Source organism: Penicillium riverlandense (assembly GCF_028828495.1).
Source record: "Penicillium riverlandense strain IBT 135883 chromosome Unknown utg000003l_segment0_segment0, whole genome shotgun sequence".
Classification (NCBI taxonomy): Eukaryota; Fungi; Ascomycota; class Eurotiomycetes; order Eurotiales; family Aspergillaceae; genus Penicillium; species Penicillium riverlandense.
The window spans coordinates 5041215-5060641 of NW_026643196.1; the positions used below are offsets into that span (position 1 = coordinate 5041215).

At 50.5% G+C, this 19427-nt stretch overlaps 7 protein-coding genes across 7 annotated transcripts; 5 read left to right on the forward strand and 2 right to left on the reverse strand.

Moving 5' to 3' along the window:
* Window positions 1-159: 159 nt before the first annotated feature.
* On the forward strand, window positions 160-3727 carry N7474_005675 (bifunctional cytochrome P450/NADPH--P450 reductase; the record flags this gene model as incomplete). Its single annotated transcript, XM_057197090.1, has 4 exons — window positions 160-274; window positions 327-572; window positions 634-2118; window positions 2178-3727. The coding sequence occupies 4 exons, from the start codon at window positions 160-162 to the stop codon at window positions 3725-3727; spliced, it is 3396 nt and encodes a 1131-aa protein (XP_057054486.1).
* Window positions 3728-4929: 1202 nt separating this feature from the next.
* Window positions 4930-6928, forward strand: N7474_005676 (MFS transporter; the record flags this gene model as incomplete). Its single annotated transcript, XM_057197091.1, has 8 exons — window positions 4930-4979; window positions 5039-5334; window positions 5385-5455; window positions 5503-5585; window positions 5636-5721; window positions 5812-6171; window positions 6227-6309; window positions 6362-6928. The coding sequence occupies 8 exons, from the start codon at window positions 4930-4932 to the stop codon at window positions 6926-6928; spliced, it is 1596 nt and encodes a 531-aa protein (XP_057054487.1).
* A 1196-nt stretch (window positions 6929-8124) lies between these two features.
* On the reverse strand, window positions 8125-9893 carry N7474_005677 (uncharacterized protein; the record flags this gene model as incomplete). The annotated part of the gene is made up of 4 exons (XM_057197092.1): window positions 8125-8513; window positions 8584-8684; window positions 8789-9183; window positions 9246-9893. 4 exons carry the CDS (start codon window positions 9891-9893, stop codon window positions 8125-8127), a joined length of 1533 nt encoding a protein of 510 aa, XP_057054488.1.
* A 2379-nt stretch (window positions 9894-12272) lies between these two features.
* Window positions 12273-13676, reverse strand: N7474_005678 (cation diffusion facilitator family transporter; the record flags this gene model as incomplete). Its single annotated transcript, XM_057197093.1, has 2 exons — window positions 12273-12514; window positions 12572-13676. The coding sequence occupies 2 exons, from the start codon at window positions 13674-13676 to the stop codon at window positions 12273-12275; spliced, it is 1347 nt and encodes a 448-aa protein (XP_057054489.1).
* Window positions 13677-14212: 536 nt separating this feature from the next.
* Window positions 14213-15811, forward strand: N7474_005679 (uncharacterized protein; the record flags this gene model as incomplete). The annotated part of the gene is made up of 4 exons (XM_057197094.1): window positions 14213-14340; window positions 14398-14986; window positions 15042-15416; window positions 15476-15811. 4 exons carry the CDS (start codon window positions 14213-14215, stop codon window positions 15809-15811), a joined length of 1428 nt encoding a protein of 475 aa, XP_057054490.1.
* Window positions 15812-16346: 535 nt separating this feature from the next.
* On the forward strand, window positions 16347-16807 carry N7474_005680 (uncharacterized protein; the record flags this gene model as incomplete). Its single annotated transcript, XM_057197095.1, has 2 exons — window positions 16347-16576; window positions 16642-16807. Coding segments are annotated over 2 exons (396 nt in total), but the record flags the coding sequence as incomplete, so codon positions are not given.
* A 632-nt stretch (window positions 16808-17439) lies between these two features.
* On the forward strand, window positions 17440-19064 carry N7474_005681 (putative potassium uptake transporter; the record flags this gene model as incomplete). Its single annotated transcript, XM_057197096.1, has 5 exons — window positions 17440-17719; window positions 17773-17887; window positions 17939-18653; window positions 18704-18747; window positions 18812-19064. The coding sequence occupies 5 exons, from the start codon at window positions 17440-17442 to the stop codon at window positions 19062-19064; spliced, it is 1407 nt and encodes a 468-aa protein (XP_057054492.1).
* Between the last annotated feature and the right edge of the window lie 363 nt (window positions 19065-19427).

Below are 19427 nucleotides of genomic sequence, written 5' to 3' on the forward strand. Positions count from 1 at the left end.
CGGGCCCAACGGCTGGATCCGTGGAAGCTCACCGTAGGAACTCGGACTCGCCGAAATCCGTGCCTCGGTGGTATTGTTGCCCGGCGCAAGGGAGCCTTATAATCCTCACCCAACCCTGCCCTCATCACACTCAACCTAACCTCTCATCACTTCTTCGCCATGGCTAAAGAGGTCCCCATCCCGGGGCCCAAGGGCGTGCCTTTCTTCGGCAATATCTATGACATTGAACAAGAGCTGCCCACCAGGAGTTTTGAGCTGCTGGCTGACAACTACGGTACGGTAGACAGGACCTGGAGTACTCAATAACCAACTGACTGGCCCGCTAGGACCAATCTTCCGACTCACCACATTCGGCACCCCACGTGTCTTCATCAGCTCCCACGAGCTAGTAGACGAGGTCTGCAATGAAGAGCGATTCACCAAGATCGTCACTGGAGGGCTGAACCAGATCCGCAACGGCGTACACGATGGTCTCTTCACGGCCAATTACCCCGGCGAGGAGAATTGGGCCGTCGCTCACCGTGTATTGGTGCCGGCGTTTGGCCCGCTGAATATTCGCGGCATGTTCGATGGTATGCCCCTCCACCTGGCAACAAAAAGAGGATAAACGGAGTGACTGATGCCCAATGTTAGAGATGTATGATATCGCTAGTCAGCTCGTGATGAAATGGGCGCGCCAAGGGCCCAATGCCCCCATCACCGTCACAGACGACTTTACCCGCTTGACTTTGGACACGATTGCGCTGTGCGCCATGGGAACACGGTTCAATTCGTTCTATCATGACGAGATGCATCCATTCGTCGAGGCCATGGTTGGCCTGCTGTCTGGGTCGGGGACTAGGGCGCGTCGTCCCGCTCTGCTCAATAACCTGCCTACCAGCGAGAATGCTAAGTACTGGAATGATATCACTTTCCTGCGCAACCTGGCCCAGGAGCTGGTGGAGTCGCGCAAGAATAACCCCGAGGAGAAAAAGGATCTTCTCAACTCGTTGATTCTGGGCCGCGATCCGCAGACGGGTCAGGGACTTACGGATGGTTCGATTGTGGATAATATGATCACTTTCCTGATTGCCGGTATGGACCCTCCTCACTTTCGATATCTAACAGGGCTGACGGAGACTACCATAGGCCACGAAACAACATCTGGCATGTTGTCGTTCCTTTTCTACTATCTACTCAAGAATCCCCATGCATACCAAAAAGCACAGGAGGAAGTTGACCGTGTCATTGGGCGTCGCAAGATCACCGTCGAAGACATGTCCAAGCTCCCCTACATCACAGCCGTGATGCGCGAGACTCTGCGTTTGAGCCCGACTGCCCCGATGATTGCCATGCATGCCCATCCTGACAAGAACACCGAAGACCCCGTCAAACTGGGTGGTGGCAAATACGTCTTGCACAAGGACGAGCCGATCGTCCTCATGCTGGGCAAGATGCAGCGCGATCCGCAGGTTTACGGGCCCGACGCGGACGAGTTCCGGCCGGAGAGAATGCTGGACGAGAATTTCGAAAAACTGCCCAAGAACGCCTGGAAGCCGTTTGGCAATGGCATGCGAGGATGCATTGGCCGCCCCTTCGCGTGGCAGGAGGCTCTGCTCGTGATTGCTATTCTGCTCCAGAACTTCAATTTCCAGATGGACAATCCTAGCTATGATCTGCGGATCAAGCAGACCCTCACCATCAAGCCTAAGGATTTCCATATGAAGGCCACTCTCAGAGAGGGACTGGATCCGACACAGCTGAGCGTCACCCTTAGCGGGAGTGCGGGTGCTGCCCCGGCTACAGGCGCAGCCAGCCGGGACCGGAAACCCAAGGCGACATCTGTAGCAGGCGCCAAGTTGAAGCCCATGCACATCTTTTATGGAAGTAACACGGGCACCTGTGAAGCATTTGCTCGGAGATTGGCTGATGATGCTATTGGCTACGGCTACTCGGCCGCAGTCAGCTCACTCGACTCGGCGATGAAGAACATTGCCAAGAATGACCCTGTGGTCTTTATCACGGCCTCGTATGAGGGGAACCCACCCGATAACGCTGCCCACTTCTTTGAGTGGCTCAGTTATCTCAAGGGCAGTGATCTGGATGGAGTCAATTACGCAGTCTTTGGCTGTGGACACCGTGAGTAATCCCATTTCTTTCGTCCACTCATGTTGCTAACTTTCTTCTTTTTTTTCAAGATGACTGGGCCTCCACGTTCCATCGCATCCCTAAAGCAGTAAACGGATTGATTGCGGAGAATGGAGGAAACCGACTTTGCGACATTGGTCTGGCCGACGCAGCCAACTCCGACATGTTTACCGACTTCGACAGCTGGGGAGAGAGGGCATTCTGGCCCAGCATCACAGCTAAATTCGGCGGGACCGGTCCAGACCCAAACTCCAAGTCGAAATCGTCTCTCCACGTAGACGTGAGCTCCGGAATGCGGGCTTCTACCCTCGGCCTGCAACTGGAAGAAGGTTTCGTGGTTGAGAACAGACTTCTGACGCAGCCTGGAGTCCCCACTAAGCGGATGATCAGATTCAAGCTACCGTCGGATATGACCTACCAATGTGGCGACTATCTCGCTATTCTGCCCGTGAACCCGCACTCTGTCGTCCGTCGCGCAATCCGCCGCTTCGATCTACCCTGGGATGCCATGCTGCGCATTCAAAAGACATCGCAGACCTCAACAGCGCCACCATCAATCCCCCTCGACACACCCATATCAGCCTTCGACCTGCTCTCCACCTACGTGGAACTGTCCCAGCCAGCCTCAAAGCGTGACCTCAACATCCTTGCCGACGCCGCCATCGGAGATGCAGAAACCCAAGCCGAGCTGCGGTACATGGCGTCCAGTCCAAGCCGCTTCACAGACGAGATCGTCCGGAAGCGCGTGAGCCCGCTGGATCTGTTAACACGCTACACAGCCATCAACCTCTCCATCGGCGACTTCCTCGCCATGCTCCCGCCAATGCGTGTGCGCCAGTACTCCATCTCCTCCTCGCCGCTGGCCGATCCGTCTGAATGCTCCATCACCTTCTCCGTGTTGAACGCCCCCGCGCTATCGGCCCCGCCAGTGCAAGACAACGAAGCCATCGAGCAGTACATGGGCGTTGCATCGACATACCTCTCCGAGCTCCAGCCCGGCGAACGCGCCCACATCTCCGTCCGCCCATCACACTCGGGCTTCAAGCCACCCGTCGATCTCCAAACACCGATGATCATGGCCTGCGCGGGGAGCGGCCTCGCCCCGTTCCGAGGGTTCGTAATGGACCGCGTGGAGAAGATCCGCGGCCGACGCAGCAGTTCCTCTTCTGAAGACGAAAAACCCGCCACGGCAGTCCTGTACATTGGCTGCCGCACAAAGGGCCAAGATGATATCCACGCCGCAGAGCTAGCTCAGTGGGCCGAAGAAGGCGCCGTCGATGTGCGCTGGGCGTACAGCAGGCCTGCAGACAAAACGCCGGGCCAGCATGTCCAGGATCTGATGCTGGAGGACAAGACAGAGATCGTCCAACTCTTTGAGCAGGGCGCGAGGATCTATGTCTGTGGAAGTACTGGGGTTGGTGGCGCGGTGCGTGCTGCCTGCAAGGAAATCTACCTGGAAAAGAGGCGCGAGAGCCTGGCTAGGGCGAAGGAGACTGGCGAGGAGGTACCCAATGCGGAGCTAGATGAGGAGGCTGCCGCAGAGAAGTTCTTTGAGAAGTTGAGGACTAAGGAGAGGTATGCTACTGATGTGTTTACGTAGTTTGGGACTTGATTTGGGGTTATGATAGGATATGCCTACTGTTTAGGGCTGGTGTTTTGCGGATTTGATAGCATACTCGTTCCGTTCAGACAGACACGACTCAATTGATTAAATGCCAATGGTAACTAGAACATCGTATTTACAACCCTACCTAGTCTAGGTCCATACATTGTCTACCTCTATAAGAAGGTGGCTGTCCCTACACGGGAGAGTCATGATTACCTTCCGAAGCCGAGTATACATACACTTGAAACGATTGGAGAATTGATAAGATGTGAAAGGTCTAGCGCCGGGTATACTTCCCCGTACCAGGGTATTTTTACCACACGGCCCAGTCAGTGGGGTTGTCAGGATTGTCATAACCCATGAACACGCGCCCGTGTGCACTTCTGATTATCCCTTCGCTGAATCAGGCGACTCCGGATAGTTCGTGGTCACCAAGACGGGAGAGCTGCTTGGTGTCCTTCACGGAGGACCTGAAAATGCACCATTGGCTACGTGACTTCCATTGAAGACATATTAGTGACACCAAGGAGATTACCGGTGCCCAAGGCGTCTGAATTGCGAACTTCCTGCTTTCTGTTGTCTTCACTTGACATCGAGGCTTTCGGGTGACGTGGAGATGTACCCATTGTGAAATTGTTATCATTCATGCGTTTTTTTAAATAGAAATAGCTTCTACAGCATTTACCTACTGTTGGATTCACCCCTTTGACCTCGGCATTATCATTGTTGACAGGGCTGCCCTGCCCCGTGTGGGGCTACTTTGTTGCCCCATCATTGCCAAACCCTAAAGCGACAATCCGGGGATGAGCCGGGGTTGTGTCGGATTGCTTATTATCCTGTATTCAGATGCAGAAAAATGGGCGAATGATTGGGAAGTTACGATCGCTTGAAATAACTCCCCTACAGTCACAAACGTCATCGATGAGGATACAACCCTGTGGTACTTGAGTGCAAAACAGAGCACGGTCCTACCGGGTAGAGCTAGCAGATGGCAGATCCCAACCCCGCAGGAATGGCTTGCATATTATCTGGAGAATAGCCGGAAGCTGAGATGTGCTAAATGCCGTCGCCCCCATGGGGGTTCAATCAAATAAAGGCAAGCTACCCCGGAATTTAGCCCCATTTTAATCCTTCCATAACCATTACCTGAATCTTTTTGTTTCTATCTGGGCTTTAATCAAAGCTCTTTGTTGAATATGGTCCCAAACCCAGCAGCCTCAGGGGGTAGGACGCATCTTGTGCACAGGTAGAGAAGCTTCCCTGTACCGTAACGTTCCCAGAACGCGTCGCTGACAGATGAGAAAGCCATGCCCATGAAGGCGATATCCCAGGCACCGTCGACCTAAGCGCCGCCGAGGGCGATGACACGGCCTACGGACAAGCCCTCTATCCTGTGCCTGCTGAAGATCCCAATGACCCTTTACAATGGCCGATGTGGAAAAAGAACATCATCTTGATTACTGTCTCGGTCTACTCATTTCTCGGCAACAGTTCTCTCGTCGGTCCGTCTGTGTATATCGGGATATACAGTGAAGAGTTTGGGATATCCGCGTCGAAGGCATCGGGTCTGATTTCATATCCGAATCTGGCTTTTGGAATTGGTAATAATGCTCAAAAATCCGTGTTTATTCAGCAGTTGATTTTTGCTTAGGGTCTCTCATTCTTGTGCCAATGTACCTGAAGCTGGGACGTCGTCCCGTTACACTATTGTCTCTGGCAACAGTATGGATCTCGCATATTCATTTGTTCTGCTGACTGACGCAGACTAGTTCCTGGCCGGATTGATTGGTGCCTCGAGATCAACAACTTATACGGGTTTGATGGTTGCCCGGGTCTTCCATGGGTTTGGCAGGTATCATTATTCATAACCTAGTACAATAGAGTGCAACTAACATTCTCAAGTGGTGTATGCGAGAGCCTGCCAGTACAATTCGTTAACGATATATTCTTTATCCACGAGCGGGGAAAGAGAATCGGATATTACACAGGTCAGTCTCAGGAAACCAGAAAGAACAACTCAGTTTGTCTGACTTGAGAAGTGTGTCTATGCTTGGGATCTACTGGCCCTCTCTATGCAGGCTATATGCTTGCAGGGGGTTACTCATGGCGACTTTTTTTCTACGTGGAAGCCGCTTTTGCTGCTGCGCTTCTTATTATGGCTTTTCTGTTTGTGGAAGAATCAGCCTATAATCGTCCACCAAGTCCTACTTCCCCGCATCCTTCATCGAATTCTCTCACTGCAGACAATGATGCCGAGAAAATAGGGGATGTTGTGCAGGTCGAAAATGCTTCCGGAACAGTGCCTCCACGGAAGACTTTCCTGGCCACCCTTAAGCCGTGGAGTTCCATTGATCCGGACGCCAAATTCTTTGTCACAATGCTCCGGTCATTCTCATATTTTTTTATTCCGGCTGTTTTCTGGGTAATTGCCAGCTACGGTAAGTTTGGAATTTTACTTCAAATCTCTCAACTAATAGTATTGCCATGACTTAGGGTTGTATATTGGCCTCGGGGCATTAGCGTTCAACTACACCTTTCCACTAAAAATCACAGAGCCACCGTATAACTGGAGCCAGGTATGTAAATCAGTCAAAACGTCCCCGAGTAAACCACTCTAACAAAGTGTAGACCAATTCTGGTCTTATCGCAGTCGGGTCCTTCGTCGGCTACTTCCTCGCCCTCCCTTTCACATCAAGCTCAGATCGCCTTGCAGCAATTCTCACCAAGCGCAACAACGGCATCCGCGAAGCCGAAATGAGACTCCCGGTCTTATTCCCCGCTATCCTGCTTGCCCCTGCTGGACTGGTAGTCTACGGCTTTACCGCGCAACGCAACCTGCACTGGGTCGGGTACTTTGCTGGAGTAGCATTGGACCAGTTTGGCTCCTACTTCTACTTTACTTTCACTTTGGCCTACGCGGTGGACTCATACAACGCCAATACCCCGGAAATGCTGATCGCCATGAATCTTGGGAAACAAGCCATTTCTTTCGGGATGGGCTCCTTCCTGCTGGACTGGATCTTGACGCGGGGGTACGCGGTGGTCATCTCGGGAATTTTTGGAGGGGTTCTTCTTGCAAATAACCTAATGGTCGTTGTTTTTGTGCTTTGGGGAAAACCGATTCGGCGTTGGACAGCGCAGTCTTGGCTCGGCAAGATGCACGCGCGGACTGCGACGAGGGATATGACTCACTGAGACTAGCTAGTAGCATCTATTTCTGGCTTTCTGTTGCCTGGAGTGACTAGCTTTTGTAGATTCGGTAAAAAGTACGGGGACAAGCCAAAGTCCGAGAAAGCGCCTCTACCTCTTGATTCCATTCCCTCGTCGGTAGTCTGCATGACAACAGCCGAGGTTGAGCTATGATGGCGTGGGTAGAGTCCGAAATTCTAAGATAATCTCCCATAGCCACGGTTTGGTATAATAGCCAGGTATTCAAACTGACGTATTCGGCCGAGTCACCGACGTATTTCGCGAAAGGGCGGGGTTGAAACACCTTTAAATCCCATCAAGAGAGGACACAGAGATCCATCATTTTCTCTGCACCTGACTTACCATCCGACTATATTACGTTGATTGGTTTCACTTTACAATGCCTCTTTACGACGTGGAATATGTCTGTCCCCTGACGTTTGCACAGCAAGAGCAACTGGCAAAAGCTCTGACAAATCTACATGTGACACGCTTCAATACACCACACTTCTTTATAAATGTCCGATTCACGGATGCCAGCCGTCAGATCGTATTCCGGGGCGGCGTGCTGCGGAAGTATAATAGAATCATTATTCGGACACGGGCCAGTGAAGGCCGGAGCAACGAATCGTACATCGAGCATTGTAGGACGATTGTGTCTGAATGGGAGAAGATTGTGGGAAAAGAAGGAGAGAACAATCTTCGCACAGTATGGGTAATGGGAGCGTTAACCACGGCGCTTGAAGCAGGAATTTCAAGGCCAAAGGTAGGCACTCTCTCCTAACTTTCAGCTGTGCTGCTTTGTCGGCTCTGAGACCTGATGCTAACGAAATCTTTCGACTTTAGGTTGGGGAAGAACAAGAGTGGCTGAAGATAAATAAATCAAGTTTCAAGGCACTCGCTGAACAAGGTGACGAGGATTTTATTGAGTTGCTTCAGGAACTCGACCATTTAAGTGTTTAATGAAAAGCTGGAATGCTCAGAAGGCTTGGTTGTGAAAGTTTTATCGATACAATTCTAAAAGGCTCATTATAAAATCACACCAAAATCGGTTGAAGAAATCTTTCAGCAGTCTAGCAGCATGGCAAACATTGATCGACGTCTAAACGAGCTCAACTTCCAAAATCGAGCGGTCGCTGAAAGGGCGCAGATGGTCGACTCCGCGAAACAGTGTCGAGGCAGTGGAGGTTCAAAGTACTCCCTCAAGGGAGTATTCGTCTCTCACCACCAGATGCGGGAGCTTGCTGGTCCCACTTCGTAGCGGAGCTGGGGGACGGCGAGACAGTCAAGCTTGTCGATGTCGGCTTGTTTCCGCCAGCGGCATTCGGGCCGCGGCCAGAGCCACTGCCGTGACCATCGACGGAGCCACCATGACTATCACCGTTACCATCGGGAGAGTCAGGCTTAGTGCCGATGGGAATATGAGTAGGCTGAATGGTGGAAGGGTCAGCAGTCGGACTAGCCGAAAGTGCAGGACCATGCCCTTCTTCCACATCATTGCCGTTCTTGTGGTGTCCGGACTCTGCCCCATCGTTGCCGTTCTTGTGGTGTTCAGACTCTGCCACGCCATTGCCGTTCTTGTGTTCAGACTCTTTAACTAATGGGGAGTTATTATCTCGGTACTTTCGAGTAGAAGTTTCGAGAGGCGTGGGGGGGCGTACCTTGTTTAATGATACGAGCTAAGTCTTTCTCAAGCGCCTCAAGTGGACGCAGATCACTCAATGGTACTTCGATCATCTTGGGTGAACCACCTCCGACGAGACTGGGCGTACCCGACTGAGAAGGTGGAGATTTTGATGCAACAGGAGTTGTTGTGGTAGTAGTTTTCTTAGTATGGACTGGGTCTTTCCATTCAGATGGAGATACCGTGGAACCTCACCTCCTCCTGGTGAATTAGATCCGTGATGCTGTCCTGGGGCATCGACCACATTCACTCCATTCGCACCACCTGGGCTCTTATCATCTCGGCGGGAAATGTTCTCGGGTGCCACAAGTGCCCCAACAACGCCGGCAGCCGCCTCGGCTGCTTCCGTCACTGGTGAAACAGGTGGAACACCCCCTTGTAGAACTGGAGCAATAGCATGGCCACTCTCCTTGGGCGTACCGATGACGATCGGTACAACTCCCGCAGCTGCCCCTGCTGCATTCATAATAGTAGAGACCTGCGGCGGCGACTGTCGTTTACTCTCGGATTGGGACGGCGTAGGTGTCCCGTGTTCTCCATTAGAGCCATTCTTGTCAATAGAGCTGTTATAGTCTCGCTCCTCAACAGAGTGGTCTTGCACGAAGTTAATTGTAGGCTCTCATGGGGGGAATACAGAACATCGCTCTTACTGGGTCCGGAGCTGCGCCTGTGCTTGTAACCGCTGCTTCCGAAGCGTTTCGCGATCGCGCTCGCGGTAGGCCGGCTGAAGAAAAGCGGAGTGGATCGGTGGCCGCTAGGACCCCACGGCGAGGGCACACGGTTGGAAGGAGGGGACTTGTCGAATATGACGCCGCCATCTGTGAGCGAGCCGACTTCGTCCGGACTGGGCCGGCTCCTGGGTTTGCAGACTTTGCCAGGTGGTTTGTTAGTGCTATTGTCGCCGCTGTCGCCGCTGTCACTGTCGCTGCCGCTGTCTGCGGTGCCGGTTGGAATACCAGGATCACTGGGAGTAGAGGCAGGCTGAGCGGGAGTAGAGGTAGGCTCAGTAGAAGTAGAGGCAGGCTTAGTGGAAGTACTACTGGGAGTATCACCGTCACTCGAGCTACTATCATCGTCACTCGAACCGCCGTCACCAGTCAAACCATTCCAACCGCCACTGATAGCACCACTGACCGCACCACTAATAGCATTACCAATACCCCCGCCACTCGAGCTGCTATCATCGCCACTTGAATCGCTACCACCATTTAAAGCATTGGAAGCACCATCAATAATGTCATGAATAAGACCGCGACGCGCAATGCCCTGTTGGGCGGGTAGTGCCATCGCGGAGCCCAAAAGGCCGATGGCAACGATGCGGGTGTACCTCATTGAGATGAATAATAATGATAAAGGCTTTTTCGAAAATCAAGGTACAAAAGACTTCCGTGGTGTAAATACTGTGTTGCTGTGTTCAGGCCTGCCAGACGATATTGAACACGACCACACAAGAAGGAAGTGGATTATTGCTAGAGGACACTCGGTACAAGCAGTGCCGGTGGGCGGATTTGCATTTATATACATTGCTGCGAGAATTCATCGACTTCGTACAACTGTAAAGGATTTTGATAATAGAGACCATGACTTCGAAAAGACTCGCCCCACATGTGCGGCAATCAGCGCCATGGGGCCAGCACTTAACCCGAATAGTGAAAACAGTTCCTGAATGTGGATCAATGTGCTGGCATAATCTTTCGAGAGAAATCCTCTCTGGGCAATCCCGGGGACCACAATGGCCACGTTACAGGGGACAGAACCAGGATAGAAAGCGGATACAAACATAGTACACGATATTATCATCACGAAGATAGACGCCGTACCTAGAGGTAATCGGAAACTGGCCCAGAGTCCCTCGGGGGGGGGGGGGGGGCGGGGGAGCTATTTTGCCATCGGCCTAAGAGAGAGGCGACGTTCGTCAAAGTGGTTTAAGCTTGATTACGCACACAACAAAGTCATGCCAGACATCCTACTATTCGCCGCAGGAAGGGGCTGAAACTGCTGGCCCCTGGCCCTTGTTATCAAGTCTGCGCCGAGAGTACAAGAACACGCCAAGAACCTCTACAAGATATTGAGGGCCAACAGGGCAATAAAGGAATCCAAGCTCCATTAATCTGTTTGTGACTGTCCAATGCTGGCTTTCGTGATCCAGGTAAGCTTACTCATGGATTGTTCTAGCTCCTCAAGCAATGGAGGGATTTCACCTCATGGGTTAGTGGTCTTAGTTTCCACACAACTCGAGTTGGTGCCAAGATGACCCTATTATAGTAGACTAAAATAGAAATAGGTCTAGTGGGACTAACACATCGCAGATACTAATAGCTTTGGATCAGGGACTGAATCTAGCTTCGATTTCTTGCGCCCGGAAGCAGCAAACTACTCTCAGATCTCTATCTCTGTTCTCTATCGCAGACTAGGGGCCGCCGAGAACAATTTTATCATTCTCCTCTACAGCCTTGCAGTTGTGTGGGAATTTTGACTTGGGGTTTGAGAAAATTTCGTTCTACACCAAAATGGGCCCGGTTGATGTTTGCTCCAGACCTAAGAAAGACGTTGAAGGCGAGGGAGAGGACAGGTGTAATGGGGCGATCAACAAGCGTATCCTAACTGAGAAGCGTTTAGTTACGCTAAATCTAAAGAAACATTTATTTAGCAGGTTATCTGTATGTCCTTCTCGAAAGGATGCAGGATTGGTATCCCAGACACGCTGATGAGGCATTAATATTGTTTCGAGGGTGCCAATTAAACCTTCTATGTACATAGTTATTAATCATAGAATGCACCGCCCGGCCCAGCTGCGCCCGAGCAATGTAAACTCTTAATATTACGGGGCAATGTGGCAGCGACTGGGATGGATGAAGGGCAGGTAACTAGGCTGGAATTATATAGTCTCGAGAGTGTGTTTTAGCGAGAGATGCACGGCAGTATATTCTTATTGCTAACCGATTACTGTAGCACCAAGAAAGATGTGACAAGAGAGAATTAAGAGAAGAGGTCAGTTGTCGGCAAGGTACCGGCGCCATCCAAGTCGGCCACTCTAGCGTGTACGTGGCCCTATGGGAATCAGCGCCTAGCAGCTCTCCTGGGTACAATGAGTGTAAAGCACTTGATATACTCATCGTTTACCTCCTGTTCATCGAAACCTAGCTCAAGCAGCACTCTCTTGATCTGGGCCACCTCTTTCGCACCGTCCCGAACAATACTTATGTCGCGCACCCCAATACATATTGGGTTAGCACCCTTTCCCAGCATCGTTCGCACCTAAGGAGCATCATGTCGCTTGGCAGCCATCAACAGCGGCTATTTTCTATAGTTAACCCGCCTCCACGAGCAGCTAACGTAGTCCATATTGGCGCCGTAATCCACGAGCACCTTTGCTGTTTGCAAATCCCCCTTTAGGAGAACGTACTGTATGGGGCTTGGCCCGTCGCGAAAAAACTCTTCATTGGGATCTGCTCCATTTTCAAGGAATTTGACTGTGCAGGATTTCCTTGATGGTTTGCATTCATGCAGAGCGACAAGGATTGGTCCTCGCCGGTAGAGCTCAGTCTGGTTCCTGACCAGATTCTTTGTGCCAATATACACTCTCTATATATAAATGTAGTCTGCAACCAAGATGATAGTCTATTACTATTTCATAGACTCTTAAATAACAAACACAAACACAACTCAAAGCTCCTTCTTCAGGAAATGTTCGGGTTTGTGAGTAGTCTCATAGTCAACGTGCACATAGGCACGCTCAACATCTGGCAGAGACTCAAGCTTTGTTTGCAGTTCCTCCGCGACGTCGTGGGTGGCACGCAGGGATTCCGTGGCTTCCATAACGATGTCCACCTCCACCAGCAGACGAGGGCCAGAAGTGTAAGCCCGAACCGTGTCGATGGCGGTGATAAGGGGGGAGTGCGTCATAGCTACAGACGTAATTAGCGCCGTAGCTCAGACAATCAATAGCAAAGTGGAAAACTCACAGATATACGTAATAAGCTGCTGCATCTTATTGTCTGCAGTGACACCGATCAGTAGCTGAAACTCGCCGTAAGCGGAGTGCAGCCATAGTCCGCTAATCAGAAAAGAGAGCAGAATAGCGCCCATAGGGTCGATCCACCAGCGAACTTTGCTACCTAGGATAGATGTCGCGATACCGATGCCGTTGATAAGGCAGTCGTTGCGGTGGTCCTCCCACAGAATCCGAATTTGGGAGACCTCCCGCAAGGCAAAGCAGTAGGTGAACAGGGAAAGCTTGGTGACAAAGGCCACCGCGACGGCGATAATCGAAGGTAGGTGGAAAGTCGAGGTAAGGGTATCAGAGCCCTGAACGACCTCGCGGATAGAGAAAGCGATAATGATAAAGGACACAGCGGTCATAAGAAAACAGAAGCAAATATTGCCAGCCGTCTCAATGCGCGCCTTGCCAGCAGGGAACTTGGCCGGATTGACGTGGTTCACGGCTTTATTGCATAGTAGGAGGGTCAGGTTGGACATTGGGTCGAAAATCGCGTCCGCCATGGTGGTAAAGAGCGAAAGGGAGCCGGAAGAGGCGGCACCATATACCTGGACGACACACAGGATTATATTGGCGGCGAAACTGCCGTACACAGCGATCTTGTACTTGAGATTGTTCTCATTGTTCAACTCGCGAGCCGCGCGCACATGTTCCTCGACGGGTTTCAGCATCCGCTGGATGTTCTCGTTCTGGTTCTCGTAGAACCCCTGCAGCTTGCGATTCGTAAGTGCCTGTTTCCCGCGATCTATCATTTTCGAGCTCTGGGATAACCCATCGCGCTTGCGCGAAGTATTGGCTTTGATCTGGCGGATTTCCTCGTCGGTCTTGAGCTTGGAAGCTAGGTGGAATGGGTCGCTCTCAGAAGAATATCGAGGAGGCTGATGACCTTCTTCATCCGTGCCGTGGCGATGCTGTCGAGCTACTGCTGACTCGGTCTCCAGGGCTGAAGTGGTGGCCTCCGCGCGCGGTGACATCCTGTCGGATCGGTGAGACGAGCTGGGGGAGTCGCTGCGAAAGTGTTGGAAGGGATTTGGGTGGTTGGAGATACTATGGCGCAAGTGTTCCTCCATGATGGCGGTAGCTATTCTTAATTGAAGAATAGTTAGTGAACGACGTGAGAAAAGGGAGTAACTACGTAGCTAACTCGGTGAGGGAAAAAAATGCCAAGAATGGCAGTGCTTATCTTATCGGCAGGGGACAGGGGCTCTGCGCTCGGCCAATCATATCCTCGGCCTGGAGTTGATTGAAGATAAAATTTCAGAACAAAAAAAGTCGGCATTGAACCAACTCGGGGTATTATTGAAGCGGAATTTAGCGTGTCGCGTGTGAGTCTCACTCAGTTATTTTCGGTCACATCGTCGGCTAGACCTATGATCATTGCTCGGTATGTCCCTACTATGTAATTGGCCGTGCTTGCGCAAAAGAAGGCCCGATGGCGTGACAGGTGTGAACTAACTTCACCCTATCCTAGGCCACGAAATAGTGTTAATGCGAGCTCGGCCGAGAAAGTCTATTACTGTCTGGAGACATTATTAAAAAAGAGTCTGAGGGCCAAATTGCAACCTCAATAGTATCCCAGTCGACATCTACACCACGAAAAGCTGCTATGCCTGGCGCCAAGAGCATCGCCATCATCGGCGCTGGCCCCGCGGGGGCAATTGCTGTGGATGCACTCATGCAGGAGAAAGTATTTGACGTCATCCGCGTTTTTGACAGGCAGGAGAGAGCCCGGGGGTTGCTGGTACGTCGCATGGAGATCGATACACTTGTCATATGCTGACCTTCAAACAGGGTATCGAGAGATGATGAGCCCCCTCAACAATTCGATTTCGACAAGCTTTCGGAGCGTACAGCCGACACACCACTAGAGATTCCAGTGAATCTGCCATGTCGGACCCCCGCTATCAAACAGGACCGCTTTACTGATTCCCCAGTCTATCCCGCGCTCGAGACCAATGTGGATGCGGCTGCTATGTCTTTCTCGCAAGAGCCTATTCCAACAGTCAGGTCGCAATGGTCCATTGAACGGCACGGACAAGACACTCCATTCCGGCACCACTCTGTCATCAGGCAGTATATTGAGGACCTGTTCACCCGCAAGCAATACCAGGATTTGGTTCAATTCAATACCACCGTCGAACGTGCCATCAAGGATACCAACATCCAAAAATGGGTTCTGACCCTACGGCGCCCAGACCAAAACGGAGCCCAATCAGACTACTGGTGGAGCGAGGAATTCGATGCGGTCGTGGTGGCTACGGGCCATTATGCGGTGCCGTTTATTCCTGCCATTCCTGGCCTGAAGGAGTTTGCCGCCAGAAACCCAGGCAGCATTGAACACACAAAACACTATCGCAGCCCGGAGAAGTACAGAGGAAAAGTAAGTATTGCCCCCGATAGTTGTTTTGGGGGTAGTTATGGCCACTAACTACGAGAAGAAAGTCATCACGGTCGGTGCCTCGGTCTCTGCGGCCGACACGGCAGTTAGTCTCATAGGCAGTGCACAGTCGCCAATACATGCTGTCGTCCGTGGTCGGTATAATGTATACTTCGGTGACGAGGCGTTCAAGCACCCCGGAATCCTACGACGGGCCCCGATTTCGCACATCACGAGCAACGACGACGGGGACCGCACGGTACATTTCGAGGACGGTACCTGCGAAAAGGACGTGGATCACATCATTTTCGGTACCGGTTTTACCTGGACCCTCCCTTTCTTGCCCCAGGTATCAACGCGAAACAATCGTGTTCCTGATCTGTATCAACACGTCTTTTACCGACATGATCCTACATTGATTTTTGTGGGCGCTGTACGTTACCTCTCCTTTTTTTCTGCTCAGAGAGTGAATATTCTAACCAAGCTGTTTAGGTCGGTGCTGGTTTGACTTTCAAAGTATTCGAATGGCAAGCCGTCGCCGCTGCGCGGGTCCTGGCCGGCCGGGCAGCACTGCCCTCTGTTGCAGAGCAAAAGAGGTGGGAGGATGACCGCATTTCACGCAAGGGAGATGGTCCGGCATTTACCATGATCAACCCCGAATTCGAGGCATACTTTGAGGACATGCGTTCTCTTGCTGGGGAGCCACGCGATGGGACACCCGGGCGACGATTGCCACCTTTTGATCAGAAGTGGGTGGATCTTTTCAACGCGGGCCACCAGCGGCGGATAAAGATGTGGAAGCGGGCCAATAGGGCTGCGAAGATATAGGGGAAGTTCACAGGAAGGTCATCGTGATAGGATAGATGCCTTTCATTTTTGAATGCGCCTATTCAAATATCATGCTTGACAGCGATTCTCTAGGTATGTGATTTCGTTCCCGGCAACCTTGTTGATCTTCTAATTTTCTGTTTAGTTTGTAATGTATAGATAAAGTTGTCCTGTTGTTGTCGAGCCATTGTCTACATCGTAGATTGGTTGGGAAGTTCTAAGAAATCAGTAGAGTGACCAGAGAGGCAGGAAGAGAATCCAGCTGCTATTAACCCCAGTTATATTGCTCTGATCATGACCTTCCCAATCGATAGAAAGTAATTCCTTTAGTTGAGCACAATAACCCCCATGCTTTTAGCGAGATCGCGTGCAACCATGATTGGGCCTTGCAAATCCCTCAACGCCAACACTCTCACAAGCATATGACCAGACATTCCATTCTATGTATGAGGGAAAATTTTAGCAATCAATCTAAGTATTAGGTATTTAGGACAGAATCATTGCTCATATTGATTCCTTCTTCGCCTCCCTCCAGCCGTCTTGTACCGCCTGCGATGTGGCAGCCTTCCTTGAACTTTCTCGCTTTACATTGTCAGCGCAACCACTTAGATCAAGTATCTTATCTTTGGCTAAATTTGAATCAGATGCTTGGGTTATTGCTCTCAGTCTTTCGAGTTTACTTATCCTCTATCCCAATGGCAACATTCGGGCCGTTGATGCTTACTTCTTCGGTGCCAGCGCTGCTACGCTGTCAGGAATGAATACGTTAGTCCCACAAGCTGTTGCATTCAGTGGAACTTATAACTAGCTAATAATAATCCTCTGAGTAGCATTGACCTCAAGGCTCTGAAAACATATCAACAGGTTTATCTTTACGTCATCCCTACACTGGGCAATTTGATGCTCATCAATATTGCTGTCGTCGTTGTGCGATTATGGTGGTTTGAGAAACACCTAAATGAAATTGGTACAATACAGCATATTGCCGCATTTTAATTCCTATTAAAAATGTATTATGTACTTACTTTATTGGATTATCACAGCACCGAGTCTTTTGAGAAGGGATCACTATAAAGATCAAAGTGCAGCAAGTAGCGTGAAGGCAGATACCGACTACCCAGTGAGGAGGGATACAGTCAATCCTGCTCTCATTAATAATCGCATTTGTGAGAATACTGGGGAAGGTGGCTCTTCCAGAACTACGGATTACGGCTCAATCAGCCTGGCGGGGTATGCATATTGATGGAGATAGGAAAGACAAACAGAGTTGCTTACAATTCTAGAAGTAGCCCCAGTGAGAACCGGGGACATACCGGCAATATAAAAACAGGAGAGGGTATTAGCGCTAACATTGGTACAAGCATTCAGTTCGCAGATGATCCACGTCCGCGAGGGCATGATGATCACGCCAAGGCTCTATACATACCTCCGCCTTGGAAACGTGACAGAGGTTAGTCTGTCAAGTCTGATGAACTTAATATTGTTGTCTCATATTATGAATAGGAAGCCCTCTCCTGGAAGTTGATGATCAAAGCGATGAAGGTGAATTGCCATAACTATCTCTAAGTGGACATGGCCAATAAATTCCAGAATCTCTTAGGTCTCATCGTCCAGCTAGGAGGCCATTTATGCTTCCATGGACTGACCGGCTGATTTCTACAACCTTGACACTGGAACGAGCCGCGTCCATGATGTTTGTACTAGGTATATCTCGCAATCGCAGCCAAATCTCCCGGCCTCCATCTTCACACGGAATACCACAATCCCAGACAAACTATCTGCCAATCCTCTCCGCCCAAGCTACTCTAGATCGGAATTCACAGTTCTACGAATTGACTGATGAGGATCGAGAGAAACTTGGTGGGATTGAATATCGCAGCTTGAAACTGTTGCTTAAAGTCGTCATTGGTATCTCCAGTCGCAATAATAAACGCACGATCAGCTATTTAACAACTAGACAGGTTATTTCATTGGCCTTCATCTTTTTGGTGCAATTTGTCTCGTTCCTTGGATGCAGCACACCAGTCCGAATTACCAGGAATACCTTGCAGAATGTGGCCAGGACAAAGTCTGGTGGTGAGTTCTTTCCCGATTCTAAGTCATGCTAAGACAAAATGGTCTATACAGGGGAATTTACTCGGCTCAAACAATGGTCAACAATCTCGGATTTACCTTGACCCCAGACTCGATGATCCACTTCCAAGACGCCACCTACCCTCTACTTCTCATGAGCTTTCTAGCCTATGCAGGGAACACTTGTTACCCATGCTTACTCCGACTGGTCATCTGGATCATGTCCAAACTATGCCCGGAGTACTCATCTCGCAAAGAATCCCTTAGCTTCTTACTATCCCATCCCCGACGTTGCTACACACTTTTGTTCCCGGGCCAAACCACATGGCTTCTGTTTGGCATCCTGGTTGCTATGAATCTCATTGATATTGTCCTTATCCTCGTACTAGACTTGCACAATTCAGCAGCCAACCATCTTCCTCTCAGTCAACGCATCATTGCTACAATTTTTCAGGCTGCTTCTTCCCGACACACTGGAACCTCGATTTTCAACTTGGCAGATGTGCATCCGGCTGTTCAAATCAGTTTGCTGGTGATGATGTATATTTCTATATTCCCTATTGCACTCGGTGTCAGAGCCTCAAACGTCTTTGAAGAGAAGGCGCTCGGGGTTTATTCGCTCGCGAACGAGATCGATGAGAGAGACGGTCGGTCCTATTTTCTCGCCCACATCCGCAACCAACTCACCTTTGACTTGTGGTATATTTTTCTCGGTATATTCTGCATCTGCATTGCCGAAGCTGAGAGAATCATGGATAATTCAGATCCGGTTAGCTTCAGTATGAAATCTGATCTGAACACTGCAGCTAACGTTGACAGGCGTTTTCTGTCTTTTCGGTGTTCTTCGAAGTGGTCTCCGCATAGTATGTATCTCTTCATGTTTTACAAACGGTTTAAAAGGTCAATATCTTCCTAACTTTCATCTAGTGGCAACGTCGGGCTCAGTCTGGGCTATCCGACAGTCAGCACATCTCTCAGTGGGCAGTTTACCACCTTCAGTAAACTTGTTATCTGTGCCATGATGGTCCGAGGCCGCCACCGCGGACTGCCATATAAGTTGGATCGGGCCATTGTCTTGCCGATCGAGCATCTTGCGCGAAATGACACGGAATGCGATTCGGATTGGAGAGGAAGACAAGCCCAGCAACTGGTAGGAATCCGACGAATCCACACAAGCTAGTATGCAAAGCTGTGGGGAAATCTCTCAACCTTGATGGACGCATAAGTCCGCCTAAATCAAGCAGCAACACCTGATGGTCGTTTTAATGATTATTCCGACTTATGCATAAAATAGAAGTAGATAAATGTAGTCAAAATGGTCAGAATTTCGAACATTTGATCGCGTACACTCAAAGGCCATTCGCTGGTAGGGTTGCCGGTGCCCGCCAGCCTTCCCCGCACCGGCCAATTCCTTTCGGGTTTAACGCGTGTCACAACACATAGCTTTTGCTCGATGGAAACCCAATTGTCAGAGACATACACACACAACAAATGAAGAAGAGCGGTAAAAACCCACTAGTGCTCACCCCGTGCCCTATGTCTG